Source organism: Panthera tigris, chromosome E1, assembly GCF_018350195.1.
Source record: "Panthera tigris isolate Pti1 chromosome E1, P.tigris_Pti1_mat1.1, whole genome shotgun sequence".
In the NCBI taxonomy this organism is placed as follows: domain Eukaryota; kingdom Metazoa; phylum Chordata; class Mammalia; order Carnivora; family Felidae; genus Panthera; species Panthera tigris.
Window position 1 is genome coordinate 49,976,074 of NC_056673.1, and position 12,739 is coordinate 49,988,812.

Below are 12,739 nucleotides of genomic sequence, written 5' to 3' on the forward strand. Positions count from 1 at the left end.
ACAGCTGACTGTGGCTTCACTCAGTGATGGAGAGGCCTCGCCTACACTATCTTTGCAAATATACCCAAGATCACAAAAGGACAGCTGCACTGCCCATCGTCCGATACATTTCTATATATGATCTGTGAGTGATAATGAATGACCTGGAGTGGTTTAAATGGATACTAACTGCGTCGTGCAAGATCGGTTCTCGCAATACACGTTGCCTCAACACATATTTCAAATAAAATGATAAGTTCTTTGTACCAGGCACAAAGGTATTGCAAAACAGCTTGAGGTCTGTGCGAAGATGGACGGTGCATGGCAAATCAAAGAGTTACGCCCAAATCAAGATGCTGATCAGAACAGACTTTAAATTAATATTGTCAACCTTGCTGCTACCTCATACCTTGTGACATGTGTAATGATGTGCGTGAGGTTGGAGGCGTCAATTTTATTCTTGAGTCGCCAATAGTTTGTGTGTGACCTGGAAACAAGCGACTCATTTTTCCTCTATAAAGTGAGGCGAATGATACCAGATAACGAATTTTTTTTTTAAAATCTGACGTTCCAATATTCCATAAGTATGTAGCTTCTTTTCACTGATAGAAAAATAAAATGTTAGAGACCAACACACTGAAATAGATACAGATGAGGAAGGAAAAGGGAAAATAATCAGAAAGTATAAACCTGTATTATACTGGAATACTAGAGTATATATATATTTTTTACATCTTGGACAAAGAAATCCTTATTTTCCAAAATTTACTTTGACTCTGCAATACTGCCTCATCTAATTTTACTCTGTAATAATTCAAAAACAGTTGGCAGCAAAGGAAAAAGCCACCCAATCATATGTAAATATATTTCTATTTGAAAAACTGTTTTAGAGCTGCGTGTTCAATTATCTGCTGTAGCGCTTTATTTACTAGTTGGTTCATATCACAGTGTGAATGTCTTAACCATCACGTTATTCCACAATCCTAGTAGGACAGGTGATTTGCATTAGCATGACTTTGCTTAGAAAGAGCAGAGTCAAATTTCTTCATTCGTTCATTTATTCACTTGCAGCTGAAAAATTATGCAAAAGAATTTATATGACAATGCGGAATCTATTTTGCCTTCTACCATGTTTTGAAGGAAATTTGCCTTCACGAGACTTTCATTATTTATATCTTCCCCGCTCCCTAAGCCAAGCAGTGAGAGCTATTGTTCTGGCAGATTCTGGTGTATCGAGTCTGGAAAGCCTTCATATTCTGTTGAACTGATACCCTTTGGGGGCACCTGGGTGGCTCAGGCGGCTGTGCGTCCAACTTCGGCTCAGGTCGTGATCTCTCGGTCTGTGAGTTCGAGCCCCGCGTCGGGCTCTGTGCCGACAGCTCAGAGCCTGGAGCCCGTTTCAGATTCTGTGTCTCCCTCTCGCTCTGCCCCTCCCCCGCTCATGCTCTGTCTCTCTCTCTCTCTGTCAAAAATAAAAAAAAAAAAAAAAAAGAAAGAAAAAAAAAGAAATGATACCCTTCGAAATCCTAGAACTTGGCTGACAAAATTCTGTCCACGTTTTCAGCAATCTTGGGCATTCAGTAATCTTTCATTCATATTGACCAATAAGTTCTCTGGCGTAGGTACAAAAACATCTCCAATCTTGGAAATTATTAGCGTCTGAGGTTCAAGGATACCTTCTTGAAGCCCGTAGAAATGGACTGTGACATTTGACAGTACAGTCCATTTCTGCTGACAAATGTTACAAAGCCATTTTTTGTTCTAATGTCACCAGGAAGCCCTGTATTCTGAAGAACCCATAAACTCAATAGTAGCACCTTGCACTTCCGGTCTTCTGTAAGGTTCTCCAGAAACGCTAGTCAAAGGGTTGTACGTGACTTCTTCAGGAAGGTCACTGACTCGGAAACATGTAACATTTCCTCTCCTTTCTACAGTGTAATCGAAAGGTATTACTTTTTTCCCATTTCTCAAGGCAAAGGTGATCATATCTAACGTGACAGTGAAAGTTTAAAAAATAACTGTCTCTCTATCAATAGGTTTGTACGTGTACTTACGATAAAGAAGCAAAATGACCAAAGGCCACTATTTTTTCTCCTCTTGCGAAAAATAAACGATATCACATACGTCAAGAAGACCAGCGAAGCTGCATAACCAAGTGTAATCACAGCCTGAAGATAATACAAACAGTATCAGGGTCAAACCCTGAAGTATTAACCGAGGGAAAAATGAAATTACAAATCTTTTAAAATGTCTTGTTGCACATGCACTTTGAATTTTTTTTTTGGTTTTAGTCGATGACAAAATGAAAATGTGTATGTCTTCCTTATAGAAAATATCAAGCATTATAATTTATAAGATATTGTCTATATGGTGTGTCACTTACCAGAGCAAACACAATTCGACTCGTGATATAAATGCTCGTTATGTTTGCGATGTAGAAAATTAAATACATTGAAAGGAGAAGAAAAACGAAGAGGCTAATATCCACCAGTGCCTGCCCGCACCAGTAGGCAGAAGGGTAGAGGCCAGAGATCCATAGCTGGGACTTAATTCTCCTCTGATGAGAAAACAGGAGATACACAGATTCAGTTGAAATCCAAATCCAAAACAAACACACTGGGGGATATTTTAAAGATAAATGTAATCAAGTTATTGTAGATCTTCTAATAATTTAATTATGCACATACTGTTTAGAACCCGAGGTCTAAAGAGCCAATTCCATAATGGCGGCCATTGTGAAAACATGTTTTATTTTATAGGTTAGATTCCCACTTTAACACATGCCTAATGAATAGAAAAGCAGATCTCATAATGATCAAGGCATAGGCCTCCTTCAAGAGAGATATTGTTCTGTGACCTGAAGGACAATACCCATTACCCAAGTATGTTCTGGGAGTTCCAGGCTCAGAATAGGGATGGTGATTCAAAGTTCATCTGGCCCATTGGCTAAATCTGATTTAACTGTTTTGCTTCGGATCACAGACAGGAACAAATACAAATACAACCACAAATTTTATCTTTGTAAAATATAAAGTCAAATATAATTCAGGGCCCACTTCAGGGTCTACACCAAAAAGAATTGAAAGCAGGGTCTCAAAGAGATATCTGTGTCTATCACAGTAGAAAGGGGACGTAAGTCTTCAATCTGGTCCTCAGCGTGAATATCAACGATTTCTTCCTTTTCCTTGGGAAATAATGCAGTCGAAAGTCGTATAATCATCCCCTTTGAAAGTTTAAATTAATTTGAGTCCCTGTAAAATTATTGCATTTTTCCTGAAATTTTGAAGTAAAAGATACTTTGTGTTTTGGAACTAAACTTTCTGACTTGATAGAAATAATGCTTAACTATACTATCTAAATTAAATGCATGTTTATATGTTTTCCTCACAGGGAAACATTTTGAACACACACCATTTAAAACACAATTTCTGAAGTCCCCGCAGTTCCCCCCACCCCCTTTCTTACTTTGTAATCACTGACACTGCTCATGGAGATGTAAGGGGACATACTGCACACCACCCAAAATAAGAACATGGAACCTTCTGGCAGCCCAATCCAGAATAACACGTAATTCTGCAAATGTAAAAAAGGCACTTTAAACTGGTGAATGTTTTTTAAAAAAAGAAAGGAACAAATGCTAATTATCATCCAGAATACGCTTTTCGAAGTCTTAGAAAATCAAAATAAAAGTGTATGCCTAATTCAGCAATATCTATGCATGAAGGTGGGAGGGGAAACGATTTCCAATCATTTAACGTGAGGCTTCACCTGCTAGAAGAAAACAAGAAGCAAAATATAACTCAGGACCCATGTCAGGGTGTACATCGAAAAGAATGAAAGCAGGGGTCTCTAAGAGAGATCTGCCCACACATGTTCATAGCAACACTATCCATAATAGCCAAGACGTGGAAGTAACCCAAATGTCCATCAAACAGAAGAAGGAATACACACCGTGGGGGATATATACATACAGTGGAATATTATCCAGCCTTTAAAATGAAGGACATCCTGTCACATGTTACAACATGGATGAATTTTGAGGGCATCACTCTAAGGGAAATAAGCCAGTCACGAAAAACTAAATGCTACATGATTGTCCTTATATCAGGTATCAAAAGTAGCAATAAATTAATAGAAACAGAAAGGAGGATGATGATTAGCAGGGCCTGGGGGAAGGGGAAAATGGGCTGCTCTTGTTTGATGGGGACGAAGTTTTAGTTCTGCAAGATGAAGAAGTTCTGGAGATCTGTTTCACAATAATGCAAATAGACTTAACACTACTGAACTACACACTTAAACATGGCTAAGGTGATGAGTTTTATGTTATGTGGTTTGGCCACGATACCAAAAATAATCATTTGGGAATTACGATCCTGGAAACACAGATTGTTCCGTTCTGAGTCGCACGTCTTTCTCAGCACACCCGATGATAGATGTGTGAAGACACCAGCGTCTAGTCAGATGTGTTCTGAAGATGAAGATGGCCCTTCGTGCCACCAAGCCAGTAGGCCAGGAGATGAACTTTGAGTCGCCGTCCCCAAACCATGTCTTCCCGGGGCTGGGTCTATGCTCAGGTGGGGCACAGGCCTGCCTCTTGGGTATAATGACAGTTCAGCGGTACGGTAGGCTAACTCAAAATAATTCTACCACTCTCCACTTTACTTAAGGCTTGAGGGGCTTTGCCCATCCGTTCAAATATTTCACCAGGTGGGAAAATGCCTCACTGTTTTCATTAGAACGGCCGAGAGAAGAAAGGTATGTGCCGCTGGGGATGCCTAGGAGAGGAACCTTAGGGCCTTGTCTATTCTGATCCTGAATAAACAAGTACTGACATTTGGAAACTAAAAGATCAAGAGGGGATAACATCTATCTCTTTCTACTGCCAGTTGATTCTACTTTCTGGAGTGTTCCCTTCAGACCACCCTACTCTTGCACTGTGCTGGCTCTCACAGTTAGTGGTGGCTTCACTCATAGATGCATGCGTCCACCGCTGGCCTCTCAAGTATATTCTGTCCATCTTCTCTTTGCACGTACCCCCAGCACCACTAACGCAGAGAAGCCAAAACTGAATTCAACCCCTTTGTCACAAAATGGGCTTCCCCTTTTGATGGCTCCATTTTTTTTTTTTTTTGAGAGAGAGAGAGATAAAGAGCAGAAGCGGTTGGGGGATGGGCAGAGAGAGAGGGAGAGAGAGAATCTCAAGCAGGCTCCACGTCCAGAGCACCCGGGGCTCGATCTTACAACTGTGAGATCATGACCTGAGCCGAAATCAAGAGTCAGATGTTTAACCGACTGATCGGTGGCTCCATTTCGAATCCTGTTTTTTGTGCTTCCAGTCTCCTGGCTCGAAATAGTTTGAGTCAGCTCTTAAGAGATCCCTCTTGAGTATCAAAGTCTGACCAGAAAACCATTACCACCTTCAGTACTTAGAAAGAAAACAATTATGCACTGGTTACATGGGTGGACAGAGCAGAGAAGCCAACAAGGATGATAAAGCAAGAAGACACCGTCACTTCTGGGGCGGAGGGGCACAGGAAGGAAGCAATGTGACTGGAGACTGGACCCCCTGCTGCAGGGTCCTCTTGCTCTCCTGCTACTGCTTCCTATTGTCCAAATCCAGGCTATAGCCAGCTGACAAGGAGCCGCGGAAATGTAGCCTGTGCACATCAGATACCCCTGGGATGCAGAGCAACTATGGCTTGACGAAGGAATTAATCAGGAGGCAGATAGCCCAAGAACTGGCTGATTCTCCTTCAGATCCAGCTACTATCCATTTAGTCAATGGGGGTCCACCAACAAATTATATGAGATTTATAAGATTCTAAAGCTGTTTTACAAGTGTTCTTGATTTCCGATTCAGCGTACACACACACACACACACACACACACACACACACACACCCTCACTCACACTCTCTCCAATACACTTCTGCAATCAAATCTGTATCTTTGCAGGAGATTCTCTAGAAGACTATGACGAAGTCTTGACAAGTTCCCCCATGAGCACTCCCTGATAATAACAAGAAAACAAATTGTTATTTTGTTAGATACGATGTTTAAAATGTTAGAACAAAAAAACCCACCTTAGGATTAACAATCAATTATGAATATTTAAAAGCTAAAGAGGGAACACACCGGTTGCTTGCCAAATTCCTAATTGTTCAGAATGACTGACTCCAATACTTACAAAAGGATATGGGCTTCTCTCAATTCGAATATTTTGTGTAGAATTAAACATTCGAAGTAGTCCGTTGCTAACAATATTCACAAGAATAGGAAAACAGTGCAGCCTCAAGGTATTGCACACGACTGAAAATCTATAATCCTTTGAATAAAACAAAGACAAAGTAACGCTAATTCCAAATCACTAAAGAACAACAAAAACGTTTTCATATTAATATTCTCAATACGGTTGACCCTTGAACGACACGGGTTTAACCTACACGGTTCACTTACACGAGAATTTTTTTTCGATAAATATAATACAGTAGTGTAAGTGTGTTTTCTCTCCCTTATGACTTTCTCAGTAACATTGTCTTTTCTCTAGCTTACCTTATTGCAAGAACACGGTATATAATACATAGAACACACAAAGTATGTGCTAATCGACTCTTTATCTTATCAGTTAGGCTCTGGTCAACAGTAGGCTCTAAGGAGATAAATTTTTAGGGAGTCAAAAGTTATACATGGATATTTGACTGTGCAGGGGCTTGGCGCCCCTAACACCCATGTTGTTTAAGGGTCAACTGTACATGAAAACATCTTCAGGGTAGTTAGCCATTGAATAGGATTCCTTAAAGTCATGGTTGGTGATTATAAGGTCTAACATTTTATTGAACCCGAATAATACAATTACATTTAGCTACTTTCATACGTAGAAATCATCTAATTCCAAAGTTAAGATAGGAAATGTTTTACAAAAGCTCACTTACATTTCACAGTTTATTCAGTAATGATCCCCAAATGCTTTTAAATCAAGTTGAGTGTACTAGCTGGGTTGACGCCGTTTTTAAAACAGTTAAAAATGTAGTGCTTTGTTTTTGTCTTTTTTTTTTCATGAAAGCAAAAGCAAGAGACAAGAGGCAAACATACCTTTTGTTTACCAGAAACTATGATAGCTCCGTTGTATGACAGGTCACCAGTGCCATTTCTGTTTGCAAAGTCATCTACTTCCAAAAGTATATTCTGATGCTTCAGTGACTGTATAAAATCTTCAATATTTGACTCTAGTATGAAATCAATAACAGAAGCCCACAGAACACAAGAACATACATGTCAAGTCTTTCAAATAAACCACAACACAATTTAAAGTCAATACGTACACAACATTATGCGAAGGCATGTCTCTTTGGGCATCACGATAATGAGATTAGCCCACTCTACCGTTTCCTATTTATCAAATCTTGTGCTGCGATGACTTAGCTTTACAATTCTTTTTAGGGCAAGTTAACATGTAACTATTAAAACAAGATTATTTTATGACTCTTGGCTAAAAAAAATACACTTGAACTCAATAATTTGTGCAAATACAATCAGTACTTCAGATGAGCCAGCCTAAAATGGCCAATAATAATAATGATACTTCCCTCTCTGCTTTATTCTTCAAAAAACAGAAAAGTAAATATATACTATGTGTATGTTAACATATACGTATATTTCATGTACATATCTATTACCTGTATATATATTATATATTTCAGGAGTACATATTATATTTTAAATTATATAAATTAAGATCTGTTTTATATAATATATTAATATATATTAAATATGTATAAATATAAAATATGTTAATATGCTTTTAATAAATAAATAAAAATAAAATTATATATATGTGTGTGTGTGTGTATATATATATATGTATATATATGTCAGGGTGGACAAATTCAAGGGGGCAAAGTGGGCTCTGAAGCCACAGTCATGCTCATTAACTGGTCAACCCCACCTGAAACAAAGTGCCCACAGTCCTCTCCCATGTCCCAAATGGAGCAGCTGTCCCCAGGAGACAAGTCCCCAGATTTACGTGTTAAGAGATACTATTCGGGGAAAACTGCAGGGCAAGATTGAAAGGAACTCCAGACACTTAAAAGGACAGGATGGAATGGAAAAGGAAACAAGGGGGGACTCTCGTTTTTTGCTCATTTGGACTTTGAAATGGAGCTCACACTGGGACTCAGAAGGGGTTCTGGGATCAGAAAATTCATCTGGGTCAAGCCCCAGATGAATTAGGATTCCCACCAGGTGGGAAAGGAAACGTGTACACAGAAAATAAGCTTTCCATGCATCCTGAGAGTGTAACACTCCGTTTCCACAGCCACCTAAGGAAGGAAGCCTTAACGGTTACCCACATTCACTTAGGCAAACAGGGCTTCTTTGATTTAAAGATGAACATCTTACCAAGAATCATCGTATTTTGAGAAAAGAGGAACAAGACGGCATAGAAGCCTCAAACTTAAATCACAAAACACCTCACAACTGAGTCCAGGGAAGGAAAATAAAACAAGTTAATCCAAGTATATTGCTCTTAGAACAACTGGAGAGGAAGCTTTACACATGAGATAACAATAGGCTGAAAGACAAAAATGAATAGGCTGGCAGTCGTAGCCTGAAAATTTCTGGATCTTAGAAATAAATATACACCAGTAGCAAGACTTCCCATTTTAAGGCAGCAGAGTGAATAAAATTTACTTTCTAAAACCAAAATTGAAAAGAGAATGAGAAACAGAAATTAAAAGGCCACCTTTGTTTAAAGAGGAGAACCTATAACCCCAGGTCACAGACATATATGAATATTGGAATGGACTGGGTTACTCATCAAGACAGGACTCTTATGCTGAATGTGTGTGTGTGTGTGTGTGTGTGTGTGTGTGTGTGTGTGTGTGTGTGTTTGACATCTTAGGCAGAAACAAAAGCTTCCTCAAAGTTAAATAAGAAGTTAGACAAAACCAATTACCCATAATTTAGAATAAATAAGAGCCTGGGTACCAAGCTGTCTTCAGGAATCTTCCTAGAGCTTATTGGAGGGGCATAGGGTATAAAAGTGTTTCTTTTCATGTCAATCAGTGTGTATAATATTTATGGAACAGGTTAGGCTGCTGCAACGAAGAGATTTCAAATAGAGTGGTTCAATCAACACATAAGTTTATTTCCCTCTCACATAATAGCTTGGGGTAGTCGGGGAGATAGGTAGTTCTTCTTGAACTAGGTTAACTAGTGACCCACATTCTTTCTGTCTTATCCCACCATCACTATCATCTCCAAAATCAGAGCAAATATGCATAGTTCCTCAGCTGTTTTCTATAAATGAAGTCTAAGTGCACATTTTCTTGTCTTACGATTTGGTTTTTTTCCCCTCTCCATAAAAATAACTCAGTTCTGGATTAAAGTCTTGTGTTTCTCTTCACCTGTGTTATTGATGATCAACAAGCTGGTACGAGGGTCTTCGGGGGGTTGTCCAGGAGAGAGGAAATACAGCTCAGGTTTAAATTCCCAATCACTCTTTTGAAATAATATGGCATAAAGTATCTTTTCCACAACCAGCGGGAACACTGCAATTCCAAATACCAAGAGTCTACCAATAAAGAAAAAATAACCATGTATCTGTAGCAATTTCATTTGCTGCCAGATATTCCACAAATATTTGTTGGGTACCAACTCTATGCCAGCCATGATTACGGCCGCTAAAATTTTGAAAGTCAGACCTTAGCATGCCACGCAGTACAAAAAGGTGTTGCTGTATAAACACCAGGCTGTCAAACCATAAAAATTAAACAGACCTATGTATAAGGCCAATCAAGTGCTGCCATGCAGGCCTTTCTACTGCTGTCAGTAAAATGAAATGTTGTATTTATCCATTTTCTGGCAGGAATATTGGGTACCATGTTCTAGTTTTAAATTCTCTTCTGACTCAACCCTCTCTTGAAGCTCACTAACAAAACTGTGGTACTCTGATACTCACAAGGTCAAAAGCTCTTTCTTTCCATGTTTTAACTTCAAGAAACGGAGCCGTGCTATTGCACAAATCTGCATTTTCCAGAGGCCCAACTCGCTCATATTCTTCTGCGTTTCAGGGAAGGAAGACCAAGCTGGCTCTATGTCATGTAGGCTTTCTGTGTCTCTTATCACCTCTGCTTGTTCAAAATCTATACACACGCACACACACACACAACACATTATTAATGCCATCCTTGGGCATCCCAGTTTTCTCTTTTCAGTAACATTAAAAATTGTTTTATGATAGTTACAAAGGAAACAATATAAGAAACGAATTATATTTATGACATCCACATTCAATGAACTGAGTGATAAAATATAACTAAATTCATACCCAAAAAAGCATTCGGTAAAGGGTGACCTCATTATGCCAAGCCTTTGATAAGGCATAGAAGGTTCCATATGTAACAATATTCTGAGGGATCTCAAGAAATATTCTCCATAGAAATAACCAATCATTGATGCCTACATGTTGGCCAAGAAGTATCATCATTTGGGACCAATCACTCAAGTGCTCTTAGGTGTAGTTTTCTCCTATGTAAAATGATGCCAATCGCATTTTTTTGGGGAAAGGCTATTGTAGAAAGCTAATGCACTATATCCACACATTGATCCAATTTTCTGGCATAGCATCTCCATAAATGACTGCTTTTATTATTATCACCCATCAAAATACATGGGAGATGATCCTAGCTTTTTCCCCATTAAGACCTTGGTGGAATTCTGTACACGGACAAGCTAAGAACAATTTTGGGGAGACATCTGCTCAGACTTCGTGACCTTGGTCAAGACACTTTCACATCCTCAACATATCCAAGAAGCAGCGAGCGTCTGGGGGATGGGGGAAAACTGCTGACATGGGAAACAAGTTGTCCGCAAAGGGAAATTTGGTATATTTCAAGAAGGGATCTGTGTTCAGTCCCAGTAATGATGTTAGAAAATAATGACAGCCTTTCCCAAACAGCAGAGTCAAATGTGGAATTATTCACATTCTTTAGTGTAAATCATGCATAAGACATTATCAAATACTAAATGAATACATGATTATTTGGAAACTGAGTTTCTGTTATTTATACAACGAATCTACCTTGTTCGATAGTTGATTTTCCTTCCAGTTTCATGAAGACGTCACTCAGAGTTGATGTGGAAACGTCATAACTCATCACACCCTGGTCAGAACACTTATCAAGATCACTGAAAAGGTCTAAGGCAACAGATGGGAATAGATACATTTTAAATACCACATTGATAACAAAACCCAGTAAACTAATGCTTATTTAGGAGATGATCCAGAATGTTGTTCAGAAAATATATGTCTTTGGATTATCACAGTAAGCAAAAGCAACATTTTATTAGAATGTTCTTCTCTGAAATGAGTATGTCAGAACTTTCCCCTCTATCCTCAAACCATCTGTACTCTACCTTCTATTCTCAGCTCATGAATTCCAGAATACTTCTTTGAAGAAATACGAGCAATCAGAAAGAACATTATCTTCTCCCCTCTACACCACAAATCAATGTGTATTTCTACCCATATTCTGGGTCTTCATTCTGTATGGGTGGAAGATGTATAGCTGTTCCCACCAAGGCTACCTCTTTGACTTGTGTTCCCAATTCCATCCCATTCGGGCATCTTGAAGACTTCCTAAAGCAATCGTCTCCCCTTCTCTTGCCTGTATCATCAATTTCTCCTACATCTACTGGGCCATCTCAAACAGCAAGCAAAATGCTGTAAAGCCATCCAGTAAATAAAGACAAGTAACAACAACAACAAAAACCTAATCTCCTTCCCACTCCCCCACCCCCACCACACACGTGTACCCATGGCTCAAAGATTTGTCTACTCTACCACCTTCAGTTTGTCACATCCTATTGAACTGAACTCCTCAAATCCAAATGCTACCCCTATCCCTCCACAGAAGCTGTTCTTTCCAAGGCCATCAGTGATTCCACGTTTTAAAGTCAATGGACAAAAGCTTTGTTAAAAAATTCTTTTAACTCTCCCTGCTCCATCTCTTTCTCTGTCTCTGTCTTGGTCCAGCTCAGTGACATTCACAGCTGTTGACTACTTCCTCTTTCTACAAACATTGTTTCCTTTGAGTTAGTAAAAATGTACATATTCTTTTGTTTTTCCTTCAAGTTCATGGGGGGGGGGCTCTTGATTTCCACCATTCTCTGACTCTTCCTCTACTTTGTCCTGAGGGCTCAGTCCGAGGTCACCTTCTCTTTCCATACACTCAAATCCAATCCCTTTGCATTAAATCCATCTGTATGCTAATGATTCCCAAGTTCAATTCTTACTTTGAGTGTTTTCTGATGTCCAATATCCTATAATCAAATGTATAGTCACTTGACCTCTCCCCTTTGAAGTCTAAAAGCATCTCAAAGCAAACTTGCTACAACAGAACATCAATTCCTCCTTCTCATCCTATCCAACTGTCTCTCTCCTCATTTTACAATAAATGACACCACCTTCCACCTGGTGATTCAAACCAAAATTCTAGAAGTCCCGTTGGATTTTTCACTTTTCCTCATGCTCCACAGACTGGCCAACATTCTTTGACTTTATCTCAAAATATGTTTCAGGGGTGCCTGACTCTTGGTCTTGGCTCAGGTCATGGCCTCACACTTCCTAAGTTCAAGCGTTGATAGTGCAAAGCCTGTTTGGGATCCTCTCTCTCCCTCTCTCTCTGGCCCTGTCCTGCTCATGCTGTCTCTCTCTCTCTCAAAATAAATAAGTAAATAAACTTAAAATATATGTGTGTTT

At 39.2% G+C, this 12,739-nt stretch overlaps 1 protein-coding gene across 1 annotated transcript in view; it reads right to left on the reverse strand.

The window, feature by feature from the left end:
* The window catches only part of ABCA6 (ATP binding cassette subfamily A member 6), a 57,877-nt gene that overhangs the window by 16,050 nt on the left and 29,088 nt on the right, over positions 1-12,739 (reverse strand). The window contains exons 17-24 of the mRNA XM_042966660.1: positions 11,060-11,176; positions 9,938-10,121; positions 9,384-9,550; positions 7,072-7,205; positions 6,167-6,304; positions 3,445-3,552; positions 2,363-2,536; positions 2,034-2,147 (exon numbers count right to left, since the gene is read on the reverse strand). Of these exons, the coding sequence (XP_042822594.1) occupies positions 2,034-2,147; positions 2,363-2,536; positions 3,445-3,552; positions 6,167-6,304; positions 7,072-7,205; positions 9,384-9,550; positions 9,938-10,121; positions 11,060-11,176 (1,136 nt within the window). The remainder of the gene's footprint in view (positions 1-2,033; positions 2,148-2,362; positions 2,537-3,444; positions 3,553-6,166; positions 6,305-7,071; positions 7,206-9,383; positions 9,551-9,937; positions 10,122-11,059; positions 11,177-12,739) is intronic.